This window comes from Hipposideros armiger, unplaced genomic scaffold, assembly GCF_001890085.2.
Source record: "Hipposideros armiger isolate ML-2016 unplaced genomic scaffold, ASM189008v1 scaffold_1462, whole genome shotgun sequence".
NCBI lineage: Eukaryota > Metazoa > Chordata > Mammalia > Chiroptera > Hipposideridae > Hipposideros > Hipposideros armiger.
The window spans coordinates 96,217-113,441 of NW_017732812.1; the positions used below are offsets into that span (position 1 = coordinate 96,217).

At 36.9% G+C, this 17,225-nt stretch overlaps 1 protein-coding gene across 1 annotated transcript in view; it reads right to left on the reverse strand.

The window, feature by feature from the left end:
• Positions 1–16,564, reverse strand: part of LOC109377582 (O-acetyl-ADP-ribose deacetylase MACROD2-like) — a gene marked incomplete at its 3' end in the record, with an annotated part of 86,057 nt that extends 69,493 nt beyond the window's left edge. The window contains exons 1-2 of the mRNA XM_019633985.1: positions 16,490–16,564; positions 11,969–12,050 (exon numbers count right to left, since the gene is read on the reverse strand). Coding sequence (XP_019489530.1) covers positions 11,969–12,050; positions 16,490–16,564 — 157 coding nt within the window. The remainder of the gene's footprint in view (positions 1–11,968; positions 12,051–16,489) is intronic.
• Positions 16,565–17,225: the final 661 nt, after the last annotated feature.

Here is a 17,225-nt window from a genome sequence, read left to right on the forward strand (position 1 = left end):
GATTTTTGTTGGTTGTTTATTTTTATCTTGATTCTTCCTTCTGTACCATATTTAATTCATATAGTATTCCTCAAAAGCATTTATTTTTCCCTACAAGTGTCTCAGTGTTTTCAACTACAGAACAGAAATCAGTGTTTTCAACTACAGAACAGAAACCAGTCTATCCCGAATGCTTAAAGGGTCTTTCAAAAGCACCCTGCAGGGGTCTCTGTTAAGATACCTAAAACATCTTCCCTTCTTCAAGCAGTATTTTTGTCTTTGTTTTATCAGATCTTCCTAATGAAATCAAACTCTGCTTAGTCAAGGCTCCTGTCCCCAGGTCTTTATCTGTTCTGCTGTTCATCAGCATTTGCTACACACTCTGCACATCCCCCCTCCACCCGCCCCATTTTTGAAGGGATGAATTGCTTTCTGCCTATACTTGCTGCTTCTTCCTGCATTCAGGTTGCTTGGTTACAGCAACGCATCACTAGATTTTCATTGAAGGCAAAATGTGTTTGTAGCTTTTCAAACCCATCAAGTGGAAATGGTTAGCACCCATTTCCTAAGAAGGCAGCTAGCTCATTTATGTCACGTCACAGAGAGCATGTCTTGTATAATTCTAAATATCAATGCGAGCCACATATTAAAAGTGTACAAATGTGCACAAATGTGCCAAGTCCCCATAAATACTCATAATTAAATTAAACAATTCTAAATTCTTTTACTCTATAGTTTTTTCTATACACTGAATGTGCCATTTGGAAGAAAAAATGTACAATTCAGACTTGGTAAGCAGTTTATCTTGCATTTCTTAAGCTTGTTTAAAGACAACTGGTGAATTAGCTTATTAGTGCTGCTGTAACAAGTTTCCATACACTTAGTGACTTTTTTATTAGCTTACAGCTCTATAGGTCAGAAGCACAACATGGTCTAACTGGGCTAAAATCAAAATGTTGGGAGTGCTGTATTTCTTTCTCAAGGCTCTAAGGGAGAATCTTGTTTCCTTGCCTTTCTAGCTACTTGAGTACACACTTAGCTTGTAGCTCCATTTTCCATCTTCAAATCCAGCAATGTTGCATCTCTGAACATTCTTCCATAGTCATGTCTCTTCTGATTCTGTTTCTCTTATTCTGATTCTCTTATTCTGTTTCCCTCTTCCAGTTTTTAAAGACCCTTGTGATTACATTGGGCCCACCCAGATAATTCAGAATAACATCCCTATCTTTAGGTGAGCCAATCAGCAACCTTATTTTCCCTTTGCAACATAACCTAACATGTTCACAAAATAAGGCATCTTTGGGGGGAAGGCATTTTTCCTCTCATCATACCATGTAAGCAGGAAGCATATTACTTTGCATAAAAAGTGTCTGAGGGGTACAACTATGAAGAATTCCATTTAGAAATAAAGTGGGATCAAGGACATAGACTTCAAATCAGGCCTTTTTTGAGTTTTTAGTTTTCAACTTTATTCTCTTATAAAAAGGGTTTCTTCTTTGCTTTCTTTTTTTTTAACCTTCATTCTTTTCTTCCTTCCATCTCCCCTTCCTTCCTTCCTTTCTTTTTCTACATTTTTTAATCATCTTTATTTTTACCATTCCTCATTGTTTTGGTTATAAAAGAATAATATCATACAGATAAATGACAAACTGGGAAACTATTCACAGAATATATTCGAAAGCATTAATAACTTTAATACACAGAGTTTTTACAAATTATTAAAGAAACTATGAAATAGTCAATAAAATGTGCAAAGTATATGATTAGAAATTTCACGAGACTCTTAGAGATATAATAAATAAATAGCTGAAAAAATAGGACAAGCCATACAAGTAATAAAATACACTTTGTTATCCATTAATTACCTTATTTCATATATAAAAGTGATAACATGAGAATGCGCCCCATTATGAAGAGTGGAGAAAAGTAAACTCTCATATACTGCTTATAGGATTATAAACCCTGTGCGATGAACTAAATGTTTGTGTCCCCTCACATTCATACGTTGATATCCTAACTTTCAGTGTGGTGGTATTAGGAGGTAGAACTTTTGGGAAGTCATTAGGTCATAAGGGTGAAACTCTCATGAATGGATTAATTCCCTTATAAAAGGGACCCCAGGGAGCTCTCTCTGTCTACCACAAAAAGATACAATGAGAATATGACTGTCTGCAACTCAGAAGTGGATCTTCACCAGAATTTGCTCATGCTGGTACCCTGATCTCAGACTTCCAGCTTTCCAGAACTGTGAGAAATAAATTTCTGTTGTTTATAAGCCACCCAGTTTATGGTATTCTGTGTAGCAGCCACAATGGACTAAAACACTCAGGTCCTTAATGCAAGTGTTGGTGTTGAAATTTTTGACTCTGTGAATGGTGATCCCTGCAGTTATTAAGTACATGACATTGACTCATAGTGCTGTAAACACAATGGCCAATTTAATAATTAGTATCAAATGCATCTTGGTTTTGCATGCATTTTGAAAAAGCAATTCCACTTTTAGAAAAGCATTCTAAAAAAATGTAGACATGAGCCAGTATTTATCTATTTACCTATCTATATAAGTATTATTTATAAATGGATAGAGAATAATTTATTATACAATAATAATTCCACAATTCAAAGTATCATTTTTGGTAAACATTGGGTCTATTAAAAATATGTTATAAAATAATTTATAATGATAGGAAAAAAATGTTCATGATTTGTGGTAGGTGATGACACACAGCAAGTTATAAGACTGTATTTCTGTGATTTTGTTTTTTTGTTTTTGCATTTTCCATTTTAAAAGACCTGAATGATAAACAACAACATCTAATTTATCTCTGGATTGTAGGACAGAAGATGGTTTCACTTCTTTTTGATTATCTGATTTTACTACAAATTTGTACTACTTTTGTAATAAGAAGTATATATAAAATATATATGTACATATATATATATATATATTAAAGATGGTCACAATAGTTGAAATACCTCCTCTTATGTTGCAATAAGAAGTAAACATGGATATTTTATAATTTATGATGCTTGTGAATATTTATTTATATTGTTATTCATTCTGTTTGGAATTGGCCCACTACTATGTTTGCACATTACAAAACTGAGGCATGGAAAGGTAAAGCAACGTGTGCAAAGTCACACAGTTCTAACATGGTTGTAACAGGAATAGAAACTATTTCTTGTGGTGACAAACCCAGTGGTTTCCCCCCTACACACAGATGTTTTGACTATGTATTGAGTTCTTCATGAGTCGTTGGTTACCTTGTTCAGATCTTAACCATCCTTCTCACCAATACTGCCTTCAAGCTCTGTCATCTTATCATTGTGTTTGCATAGTAAGAGGAAAGAAAACCTTAGCAAATCACTGCATACTGTGCTTCATTATTGTTCTTGGGACACTTACGATTGAGGAGCAAGTAAGAAGAGGAAGTAAAGAGGACATGTGGATATGCCATGTGGCTGAAGGCACAAGGCACAATCTCTTTTCAGAAGCTCCAGCACTATTGCTGCAAATAGACAACATATGGCTTTTTTTTCTTCTTCAGAAAGACTAGCCTCAAACAATTGTCTATATTTTCAGGATTGCTATGGGAAGAAGCATTACATAGTGGAATGGCTTTGAGGTCAAAATTACACAAGTGTATGACTTTGGGCAATTTACTGAGCTTTCTTCAGCCTCTGATCATATTTATCCCAATAAAACTGGATGATGAATCTATGCCATATGGTATTGTTGGGCTGAATTAACCCTTTTTAAATATAGGATCTATCATGTTACTCTCCCAGTCAAGGATTTACTTTTAGCACCAACAACTAATACGTACATGTTGTTGAGTGTCAACACTTCTCAATTAGGGATTCACAAATTTGATATATATATATATATATATAAGCACTCTTATTTCACACATTCTTCCATCTGAACTGCTCCTCTTCCTATATGTCACTTACACAACACTTGGCACCACTTTTCTGCTTCTGCTCACCCTTTAAAGATTACTGCCAGTGCCACATTGTTCATAAAATGTACCCCAACTGCCCTGGTCCTCATACACATTTGCCTCTGAATTCCTGGGTACTATGACAATACCAGTGCTATACTTGATCATTTGCTAATACTGTCTTCCAGCTGTTCTGCATAATGCTTATCTCTCAGCCATATTATAAGAACTATATCTTAAATGCAGCAGTGATCAAAACCTTGGGCACATAGTAGGCATATAATAAATTATTTGTTTTTTGATTGGCAGGAAGATAATGAATGATGGTGGATGAGAGAAACTTGCAAAATCATTGAGAAAGGGGCATGAAGAAGAGGCAATGTAACTACTTTCTCTTGTTAACTTTTAAAGAGTAAATCCAGGAAAATTTTCTTTAAATACAAGTTCTGAAGATTAAGTTCGCGAACTCATCCTAGAAAAAATGCTACATACTCATTTCTGAATATCACTACAGTCACCTTTGACGCACTCCACTTGGGAAGCTATGCACCGACGCCAGGGCCTAGTCCACCCTTCAGAGCAATTTTGTAACTCTTTATCTGGAATGGCCATCAGAGCAGTCCTCATATTACCTTTAATGTCCTGAATGTCATCAAAATGTCTTCCTTTCAATATTTCCATTATCTTTGGGTAAAGAAAGAAGTCATTGGGGGCCAGGTCAGGTGAGTAGGGAGGGGGTTCCAATACAGTTATTTGTTTACTGGCTCAAAACTCCCTTAACAGACAGTGCTGTGTGAGCTGGTGCATTGTTGTGATGCAAGAGCCATGAATTGGTGAAAAGTTCAGGTTGTCTAACTGTTTGGGAATGCCTTTACAGCATTCCCAAATAATAAACTTGTTTAACTGTCCAGTTTGTACAAATTCATAATGGCTGATCCCTCTGATATAAAAAAATGTTAATAACATTGTTTTGACTCTTGATTTGGAATGATGGAACTGTTTTGGTCATGGGGAATTGGCTGACTTCCATTGTGCCTTTGACACTTTGTTTCAGGGGCATATTGGTACACTCATGTTTCATCACCAGTGATAACACGGCCAAAAACATCATCTTGCCTGTCCAAAAGTTCTTGGCAAACTTCAACTCTCCTATGCTTTTGCTCATCAGTGAGCTCCTTCAGGACCATTTTTGCACGCATCTTTCTCATGCCAAGATTTTCAGTTCAGATTTTACTGTTTCTCTATTGATATTTTCTTGGTCTGCTATGCTTCTCACAGTCAGCCTACAATTGTGACACACAATGCAACAAATTTTTGCAATGTTTTCATGAGTTCTGCTTGTTACTGGCCGCCCTGACCTGTCTTCATCAGTGATGAGTTCTCTCCCCTCAGAAAAATGTTTCATCCATTTGTACGCTGCCATTTTCTTCATGGCATTAATCCCAAAAACTTGGACTAACATGTCCCTGGTTTCACGTCCACTCTTGCCAAGTTTAACAAGAAATTTAATGTTTGTTTATTGTTCTAATTCGAGCTCAGACATTTTCAAGACAGCACACAAAAACAGGCAACAATAATGAACGCCCCTCAGCAAGACACCACCACACATTGACATGAACACAGCTGTGAGACACTGATACACCAAGGTTATGAAACCTTACCGAGCTGTTTGTACAGTGCTGCCAGTGTAAGCGCATTGTGGCAAGTTCGTGAACTTAATTGTCAGAGCTTGTATGCCCATTTGTCAGAGGATATAATTAAAATCTTTTGAATAAATATTCTTTCCTTGCTATAGAAGGTGAAAAAAATCTATGAAAAGCAATGTCATACCCTCATCTAGTTATACTATATAACAATACTTATGGTTTCTGGAAAAAAATTACATTTTTCATGAGACAAGTTAAATAGTGCTCCAGTTTAAGCTCAAGGTAGTTTTGTATTTTCTATATTAAATATCTACTACATATTTAGAAGTTTTCCAGATTATGAAAGTGCCATGGAAGATCAGAAATAATCTCTGCCCTCCATAAAATTATCTTTTCATTGGTGAGACAAGACAAAGATGTTGAAAAAGAAATCATAATATAAAGATCCATCTGAAGCTGCCTTGTGAATGTGTATGATTTAGACAGACAGAGATAAATGACAGAAACACATGGCTAAGAAAGTAAATAAAAGATATATCAATGACATTTAATACATATTTGAAAGACTATTTAATAGGTGTAATAACTGAAACCAAATTGAGAAGAATCTTGATATTTTTTGTTTGTTTAGAAAATAATAGACATGTTAAAAGATGTGACAGGACTAATCAAAATTAAATTATGGATATTCTTTATGGTGATTTGTATCTAAAAAGTTAAAAGCATAAACCTAAATATGACTACATACTCAAATAAAATAAATTAATAACGTATCTGTCAATATTTGAATAAAACCTATGCAATTTAGCCAGTCATTGTGATATATTTAAATATTTAACAGGTTGTCTAGGTATAATTCTCAAACTTGACTTAAGCTTTGATTTTTCATTCAAATGGCTTTGTGCTATGTACAAATAAATAAATAAATTTGTATTTAAGGGCAAAGACCATCTCCACTAAAGTTATAACTTATAAATTTATTTATAATTCCTATATGTAATAATTTTATCTACTACAATTTAATACTTGTCATACATGTATTTTTTTAATGTGTGTACCATTTCCCAAGCTCATATTTAAGGCATTGAATCTTCTTGAAACTTTATAAGGTTTATCAGTTTACATTGTATTTGAGAAAATCCCCAAACTATTAATGGGTCAATTGGCTCATTATTTTGCTATGTTTATCAAGAACAGAGGGGAATTTTCAACATCTTTTATTTTAGATTTTTTTTTCAAAGATCCTTTGAAACTCATAAACACAAATGGAATTTTCTGTCAAAAGGAAATCTTCCCCTTAGAGACAAGTGGCAGGTTTGGGATGATCACATCTGCATCCTAAAATCATTTTCCTACCATCAGCTTTCTCAGCTAGTTACTATTTAAAAGATAAATGTTGGATTGTCAGAAAAGTCATGATGCATTTTCACAATAAAAAACATAGAAAAAATACATCATGACTTTTCCGACAACCTAATATTAATTATATTTAACTATTAATAAGTGGATACAAGTATTTTATCTAAGTTATATAAATTTCTGAGCTGGGGAAAAATTTGACAAAATTCATTGCTTTCAGGGTTAAAAAATAAAGAGAATATGGATAAATTGTTAGTCATAAATATTTTCATTGTGAATGGATCAGTTGAGATTGGATACTGGTAGGGGGTTGAAGATTTCTAAAATGCAAACATATTTGTGAGCTCATAAGATTAATTTTATCAGCTAGTGGTCACTAAACCAATGATTAATGATAACAGTGAAAACTTTTAACCAAAGAAGAAATAAGCTTTGCTTGGAATGTGTAGAGAGAATAATGGGTCAATTTGTTCTTCCTTGCTCTGTATATTAGCCTTTGCCTCCACGCTTATGCATTAGGTGTATAAAGTGTATATATAACAGTCATATTTCCTGAGAGCCATACACTAGAGTCATGGGCAACAATAGGTTGATACCAGGAGGGGTTTGGAGCCTGGAGAACAAGGCAGTTGTTAGAGAGGTAACATGGTTAACAGAGGTTAACACCTAGAAATCTGTGGGTACAGAGGAAGTGTGAGAGGGCAAACCAAGAACTCTAGATGAGGAGGAGGTCATGGAATCTACAGATTCCAAACCCAGTTAGATAGAGAAGTTTCGGTATGATATGAGCTGGTAGAACTCTATGAAATAAACCCCATCCAAAGGCAGAGTCTGCCTTGGTGGCCTGAATAGTAAGAGAGGGACAGTTCCAACAGACCAGAGTTTCTTAACTTCTGCACTATTGACATCTGTAGCTGGATAAACCTTTGTGGGACATGTCATGCTCATTATAGGATGTTTAGCAGCATCCTTGGCCCTCACCCTCTAGATGCCAGTAGCCCTTCCCCTTCTGCAGCGTGGAAACCAAAAATGTCTCAAAATCACCCCTCCTGGAGAACCACTGCAGTAAACAAATGTAGGCTTCCTTAAAGGGGAGAGGAAGCAGGTTTAACAATGATATCTCTCAAGTTTCCCACATCAGGCTTCTTTGATATAGTTCCAAAACTGTAAATTTGACATTGTTATTGGGAGGAAAATTAAATCCCTAAATTCCCTATTAGGACTTAGACTCTAATAAAAAAATTGACTTCCATATTCCAAATCAATGAAAACTACACACAATAAATCCTACACACTAAAATATACAAATATTTTATGTTAGGAACAAAGAGATTTCTGAGTTGAATCATACATATATTATTTGCTGTAGGCCATATAATGGTACACTGTAACTATAAATTATTTACAACTGAAGTGTATGGTAATACCATAAAGCTGCCACACTAGACTTCCAAATAATACATCTGGAAGGAAAAAGTCAAATGTGTTTCATCCGTATCAAGATGCAAAACTGCTGGAAAAACATTGTTGCTGGCTTCATTCCTTTGAGGTTCCTACAGCACTTCTGTGATGGGCCTGGTTAGGGGCGAGTTTTGTCCCCCCAAAAAGATATATGTTGAAATCCTAAGCCTCAGTACTTCAGAATATGACTGTATTTGGAGATATAGTCTTCAATAGATAATTAAGTTAAAAAGTGGTCAATAGGGTGGACTCTACTCTAATATTACTGACTGGTTTCCTCATAAGAAAAGGTGATTAAGACATAGACACACACAGAAGGAAGATCTCATGAAGACACAGAGAGAATACAGCCATCTAGAAGCCAACTAGAAAGACCTCAGAAGAAACCTACCCTGCTGACACCTAGATTCTGCATTTGTAGCCTCCAGAATTGTGCGAAAATAGATTTCAATTGTTTGAGCCATGCAATCTGTGGTACTTTGTTACAGCAGCCCTAGCAAGCTAATATAGTCACTTTAACATCTTTCCCTGTGGTCTTGCTGTAAGGCGTTTGACTTCCTGGTGAGCACTCTCTTGCTCACCTACAGGTACCAGCACCACACCGATTGGATGACTTGGATGGAATTTGATTTTGAGATCTATGATAAAGTACTAATTTGACTCAGAAAATATTCCATGCGGACATTTACAGGTCTTAGGAGAAAGAGAAGCAAGGCAACTTTAAAAAATGCTTGGTAGCAGGTAAAATTGGGAATAACACTTTCTCAATGTTCCACATTTACCCTAGAAGTTGAACCCATCTTCCTGAAGATGCTCTGAGGAAACTAACTTATTATCATTTGTGCAATGACAGATGCCATTCTCAATTTTAAAATAGAGCTCTGTTTCTTCCTAGCTATATGCCTCATTTTTCTCAAGTATGCATTATTGTCTATAATTTAAAAGTAGGGTTAATATTGTACCCACTTTATTAGAGTTATCATGAAGATTAACTGATTTAGCCCTTGTATCTGGCTCATAGAAAGCAGCCCGTAAATGTTAGCTGTTATTCCTATCATTAATATTAGGTAGTGGTTACGTATGCGTTATATCTTTAATATGATCTTTTCTAGTTTAACTTGTATTGTTTTCTCATAAATTGTGTCTCAGATTCCAAATTATGAACTTGAAAGGTAATGGGATTAAAATATCAGCAAACACAGATATTTAGTTTAATATAAAAATTATATTTTTCCCCTAAACTATTATCATTATTGCATTGGGAAAGGTTAAGAAGACTAGTTAGAGATACTCTGAATAAGTCAGTCTAGGGGGAATATATGATAAGTCAGAAAAATTATATTCTAATCAAAGATGGTATGGTTATGAATTAACCATAAATTCAAATCATGGACAGCTAATATATATCATCTATATTAGCAGTCACATATTCCAGTAGAGGTTACCTTTATTTCATATCACATAATGAGAATTTACAAATGGCTGTTGCCTCAGCATTGCAGAAATATTCAACAATTTTGGAGGATTTTGACATTTATTTTAAAAAATGCACTGACTATTACAAAATGCACTATAAACAATTTCATGAACATGCCATGAGTCAAAGTGTTGATATGAACCTGAGGAAAATTTTATTATTACTTCATTCTCTCAAGTACTAAAATACATTTTGAAATTATTTAGAATAGCAATTTTTCAAACAATAATTTATTTGCATAGTTATTAATATGCACTAAACCACTAAAACTGGCCCATGTTTTAAAATTGCTGTATGATTTTTGGCTTTGCATCATTGAAAATACATGCTGAATGGCTAGATTTGTTTTAATATCAATGAATCATACCTATGCAATTATTTTTTATCTTATGTTAGAGAGAAATCAAGTTTTCATCTTAGAAGACATGACAAATGAAAATTATGTCATCATTTCTTAACATTTCAAGGAGTCCAAAATTTATAAAATCTTAAACAAAATGTGCTGTGATATTTACAAGACATGAGAATATTTGCATTACAAACCGGGGTGAGTCACAATTTTTATATAAATAAACACTTTCTTTTAAGAATACTTAAAATTGCAGAAACGCACTGTGGTTATACAGGAAATAAAGAGAAAGGATGAAACAGAGATTGAAACAGAAAAAAATAAGTCATGAAATTATGGGGAGAAGAATTTACTAAATTCAACTCACAGCAACAACTACCTATTAAATAATTATTAAGCGCTTTATGGTCTGTAAAATAATGAGTTGCTTTAAAAAAACAATGAAGAAAGGTGAAAAAAGGAAGAGAAGAAGGAGAAATACAAAGGAAAAGGAGAAAAGACCACAAACACAATCCTCTTCTTCATTACATGGGAGTCTTTCCAAATTTACATTATGTTCCAGTTAGGGGACGTCCCAAATTAAATATACTTCACAGATTTCCCTGTCAATTATTGAACTAGAGAGAAGGTCTTCAAATTACCCGGAAGGACTTAGTCCACTTTGAACAGCAGCACAGAGCTGAGAATCTCCAGTGGTGATCTGTAGCTGTTCATGACAGCTAAGACATCCTACCCTGATCTGTAGGCAGGGCATCTTCTTTACTGTGTGGCTCTGACAGAATGCATAAGAGGGTGGGGTGGATGTGCACTAGCACCCTCTACTCGCTCTTTTCTACCTGCCAGAGTCACCAGTTACATGAAAAGCCACTTCAAATGGACATGAAAACCTCAAAGGAAAGCTCTCCGAAAGGCATGCACCATCAAGATTCACCGTAGCTTGAAATTTCCTGGAAGTCATTCTTACCAAGGCTGAGAAAAGTGCTTTGGGCACTGTGACTTTAATGGCAACATAAAAATAACAAGGTATTAAACAAGCCTCAGCCTTCACAGACTGGAACAGGGATAGTGGGGGGAAATGTTCAAATTAATGAGATCCAGCTAATGGCACATTCAATCCATGTAAATTCATTATTCGAGGTTCTTTAATAACCCTGAGGTTGGTTGGTTGTGTGTGTGTGGTTTTTTTCTTTACCTACATTCTCAAAATAAGTGTGAAGTAAGATGAATGACTACTTTCTTCAGGTTTCCCTAGAAAGAGCTGCTATCTTCATTGCAATCTGGGTCCAGAAAATTGGGGGGAATAGGGATGGAACGCAGGAACAGTTTAAATTCTGGCTACAAACGTAAATAGGCTCCTCATATTTTCCACCAAAGATGTTAACATGGTGGATACAGGCCTGGACATCTTATAAGTGTGGAGCAGAAATCACAAATCATGCAATTTAGCATCAGAGGAAAAGCCTTTAGAAGTCATTTGGTCAAGTCTGTCACTTTTGATGTGAGGAACTGAGACTCAAGAGATAAATTGACTTCCCCAAGACAGCACAGTGACCTTGTGCGACAGAGAGGTCTAGGGCCTAGATTTCCTGTCACCTCCTTGAGTTCTTAAAACCTATGATACAAGTTGCCAGGGTGACCGGTTCATGGCGATCACATTTGTAATAGTCTTTAGGATGCAAAATGAAATAGAAATATAAGTGATGTCTCTACTTTATGATCCTCAATTCCAAAGGAAACAAATTGCTTTACTCACCTACAGGGAAAAACTCGCTCATTTTCTTTTTGTAGATTTTGAAGTCGACTTCTAAGAAGACACAGAAGATGATCCGATCCACCTAGAGGTAAACAATAAACACTCAAAGTGAAAGGATATAGGGTGACTGCCTTCCCAGAACATAGTCTTGGAACAAAAATCAAATGGAAAAGCCTCCTACAAATTTTTGGTGCTGTACTGATAACTATATGGAAGCATTGAGTGACGTTCAAGTGGGTGTGTGACTGTATACTGTTTATGTAAGTAAACCCATGGACTCTTTTGTGAAAAGATGTTATATAAATCAAATAAGAAATAATAAACGACAATAAGCCACTATGCAGCAAGCTATAAATAAGATCTGAGGTTCTGACAGGATACCTAGACTTTATGTCTTATAAAACAGCCACACGAGAGGTGTGCAGCAGAATGACAATAAAGTATGTCAGTAAACAAAGCTCTTTGTCATACCCTTGTTAGACAAATATATTTATCAAACATGACAGTATTTGAATATAGCCTGAAAAGCTTCTTGCAGTTTAACTTGCATAAAGTCACTTGCTCTTAGCTTAACATACTCAGAAATTCAACATAAATAAAGTATAATTAATTGACAGTGATATGAGGTCAATATAACTTTAATCTGGTAGATATTATGGAATAAATAAATGATACCTCTAAAGAAAATTGTGTATGCAGTCTTTTTTTTTTTCTGTTCTGAGAGAGTTTCTGCATGTAGTTTCTTTGAGACATTCAGAGAATAGTATGTAATGGGAAGAGAGATGGGGTACACATAATAGCTCATGTATATCTGATATTAAATCAGTGACTCAATTTTGTGTCTTGAAAATAAATACCCCTTTAGTTCCTTTATTTAAACAATGTACACTAAGTTAAAAATTACTCGGTCTATCAAACTGCAACTGGCAATTGACTAGAGCCATCAAGTGAGGCATTTCCCATGGCAGCAGGGAAGGGGAGTGGGATGAACACACATGGCAGGACATCATCCACAGATATCATCCACCAGCCCCTCAGCCCTCCTAGCCTGTGGGGTACAGATTCATGCTAGCCAAGCCCAAAGCTCCCTATAGGAGAGAAGATGTACAGGGGTTGAAGGGGTAGAGGGAGGGCGAGGACACAACGAGTCACCAGGGTTCCCTGGGAGATGTGGCTCTCTGATCCCCGCACATTTAGATAGACTGCCTTCTGGGCAGTAAATAGACTTACATGGTATAATCACCAAAGACCATGCAGCCCCAGTGACTGCCCCCATAGGATGGGTTATAAGAGAAAACATCTGGGCTTTAGAAATGGAGGAACTGGGGTGCAAATAACCATATTTTCTTTTCCCTACATTCACTTGAGTTTCAGGAGTCCAGTTCAGTCTGCATATCATTAACATTTTATTCAAATGGAAAAACTGTCATCATCAACTCATTCTCCAGATGAACTATAAATTTAGCTGTATAAATGATTAACTATCTGTGCAATACTGAATGCTCATCTCCACTCTCCTTATGGTGCATTTATGCCCTGTGGCTAAAGATACAAATCATAATGTTGAGCAATAGAAATGAGTTCCAAAGGGACGTATACTCTAGGATGCCATTTATATAAATGTTTAAAGCACAGAGACACAACAGTGTAGGGATTCAACCATAAGTACTAATATTCAGAAATATACACAGGAATGTCACGCACGAGCTTCAGGGTGATGATGATTTCTAGAGAAGGAGGAAAGGCAAAGGAATGAACAGGAAAGGCTTAAACTGAATAGCTAATATTTTATTTATTTAGAAAGAAAATAGAATTTAGAAAAGTGTTGAAAATGGGTAATACCAATTAACTATGGAGGTAGGTACATGGTTTTCACAAAGTTTTCTATATTTTCTGTATATTTGAAATACTTTACAATTAAAAGTCTTAACACTAAAAATAAAACTTTGTGTTAGACATACTCTACTCTCCAGCTGCACTGAACTACTTGTAGTTTCCCAACACCATAATTATTCTCACTTCTGTAACCTATGATGACTTTTTCTCCAGGTTGAGATTTTCTCCATGGTCAGATGATTTCTAAAACCACTTAACTGAGATCAAAATCAAAACAAGAAAATCTGGCTCAAAGGAAATCTAAGAAGATAAAGCTAAACAGTCTCATTTTTACTCTTTCCCCCTATTTTTATGGCTACTTAGTAAAAATTACTGTATTTTAAAAAACCTCATTTTGTTTGTGTATGTCTGCTTGCGTGTGTGTGTGGGGGGGGGTGTGTGGAGAGGGTTAATGGTAATATTATTCACTGTTATTAAACGCACTTTTAAACAGCATAGGTACCAAATAAAGATTTCTTAAATATTGCAATGAATTACAATCCACCTTTTAGCACTTCAGGCTTTGTTACCATGGAAATGACATGGGTCCAAAATTCAGAAGTCTGATTTATTTTCCCAGAGAGAAGCTGCATGATGAGGGAAAAGTACTTTTATTTCAAACTATTGATAATCGGGTGGCCCAGTTCCCTGCCCTTACCCTCAGGCATAACACTGAAAATATCTTGGAAGCAAGAGGAATCCAAAAATTAACTTCATTTGCCAAATACTTGTTATATACGCATATGTGTATGTATTTATGTCTGTGTGAATAAACACATTCTCTGTTGGACAACACCTCATTTCATTGACTAACTCTGTGTTCATAAACTCATCATAGATATTGATCACTGCTTGTAGTACGCTGCATTTTCCAAGATGGTGTGTGGTGAGATACCCCATACTCAGGCCCCTCTGAAAATGTAATGCTAATGGTTGTTTCATTGAGAGATGGGATCTTTATTTTCTCCTCCTGAATCTGGGAGTGCCTAAAACTTTGGCAGACATGATATGTGACCTCTGGGTCCACATCTTAAAAGGTGATACAGTGTCTGCCTGGTCCTTTTAAGAGGCTTATTCATGTACCCAATCTTACCCTAAAGAAGCAGGTGACACAAGGAGGAGCCACGTGTAGAACTTCTAGCCAACAGCCCTGACTGAGAGTGAGTAGCCTCTAGATGATTCAGGCTTTTGAGCTACTCAAGTGATGCCACATGGAGCAGAGATGAGCAGTTCCTGCTGAACTGTGCCCAAGTTGCAGATTCTTGAGCAAAACATAAAAATACATTCCTAGAAATTTGATGTTCTTCTAGCTTTTTCCTATTGCCATTTTTCGGATTCTTGCTGTTCCAACTATGTGACGCTGGACTTCTGCTGAAAAGCTCAGGCTGAATGGATCAAGTAGAAGCCACATAGGGTGACAAGAAGGATAGAAAAAATATAATAGCTACATGACTGAGAGACTGGATATCTGACTTGTGCAAAGGGGAAGGGTCCAGGTGAATCATTCTAGCCCCAGATAAAGTTCAAGAGAATATATAGAAATGCCTAAATATTGAGGCCCAAGGGCGTGGTTTCAATTTTTCTTTTGTTAGGCTATAGAATAACTTTGTAAAATGGTTGTTCTTGGGCCGGCCAAGTGGCGCGATGGTTAAGAACTGGCTTGGGATGCCAGAGGGCCCCGATTCGGATCCCATATATGAGGGCCAGTGACACTGCCCTCTACAGCTAAGATGCTTAACAACAGCTCAACCTGGAGCTGGGCTGCCATGAGTCGCTGGCGCCCGCGTAGGCTGCAGCCCCTGTGGCAGTGGGTTGCCATGGGCTACCGTGTGTAACCAGCAGCCAGTGTGAGCAGGCAGTAGCCGTCGTGAGCGGCCGTCCAGAAGCCCGCGACTGATCTGCCTCGCCAGGGAAGAGCGCAATGATGGTGCCAACTTGGGCCAGTGAAGCAACATCCTCCACAACTAGACTAAAGAGCAAAAGGACAGCAACTTGTCTGTTCCCCTTCCCCCAATTCCCCAGCGCTGTTCCCATCCCCCCCAATTCCCCAATAAATATCTTTAAAAAAAATGGTTGTTCTTGAGAGACTAAGTTTATTAGCCTACTTACTAGATACTAATTGAGCACTTTCAATTTGTTGGACCTAGCCTATGTGCCATTCTCTCACAAGAAAACTTGAATCCAAAATCGAGTGATTATTTTCTCCCAATGCCAAACAATTAATTTGTGGCAAAATTTCAGGCAACCTAACTTCACATTCAGCATTCTTTCTGTGTTATCACCGAGATGGACACAAATAGGACTGAGTTTTTACACCTTCACTAGCTCTGTGACATTGGACAAGCCATTGACTCTATGGGTTCCAGTTTTTATATGTTTATAAAGAAAGGATTGAATTGCATCTTCTTTCTATTTTTTTTATAATCTCAGTTATAGTCTGCCTCTGCGGTAATTTGTACTGTGTCAACTTAGTTAAGGTGGAATTACATTTCTCTGAATGGTTCTGGGTTAGGAGTGACCACAGAGGAATCTCTATGAGATGTGGAGGGTAGAAGTGTGGCTGTGGCCATTGTGCTAGGTGGATGGGTGCAGGGCATCAGGGTCTGGGCAGGTCACAGGTCATGTGTGGCTCATCAGAGGGCTCACAGCTTCTCCAGCTCCTGCCAGTTCTTCTGCCTCAGGTTCTCTGGGTCCTGGGTTGGGCAGCAGCCCCAAGGGCATTGCAGCTTTGGATTTCCATGCTGTGAGCAACAGGTGAATGTGGCAGTTAGTCTCCGTGGGTTCCAGTTTGCCCTCACAGCTTCCACTTTGTATCCTGCTTTCCTCTTCACCTGCCCCTTGATTACCTGCCCTGCTGACGTGCTCTAGGCCTGGTCAGATGTGGGGCAGTAGCTTTCCACAGACATCTTCACCAGCTCCCTCTCATGGGTCCTGGTTGCGGGCTTTTCACTGCTCAGCCAACCATCCCCTCTGGACATTTATTTTCTCAGTTTCTCTCACAACTGTACAAAATCTAATCCCTATAACAAATCCCGGATTCTAATATCACTCACAAGGTTCTGCTTCCCTGATTAAACCCAAACAGATATAATCTTTAATATTATATCATTGAATATCATGTAGAACAACACAATGAAGGGCAAAAAGTAATAACAGTGTTCCTTTTTGGAGGTGTGTAACCTGTCAAGGATACTAAAATTCCAATTACTTCCTTCCACATGAGCTTTTGTGGGTCCTAGCCCATATTCTGAACTGGAACCTTATAAAGAATTGGGTGGTGCTCACCTTTATCCCCAGAGCATGGTGTAGGTCCTGACTCATAATATGAGTTCTGTAAATATTTGCAGAGTATATGTTTAGGCAAACAGACTTCACTAGAATG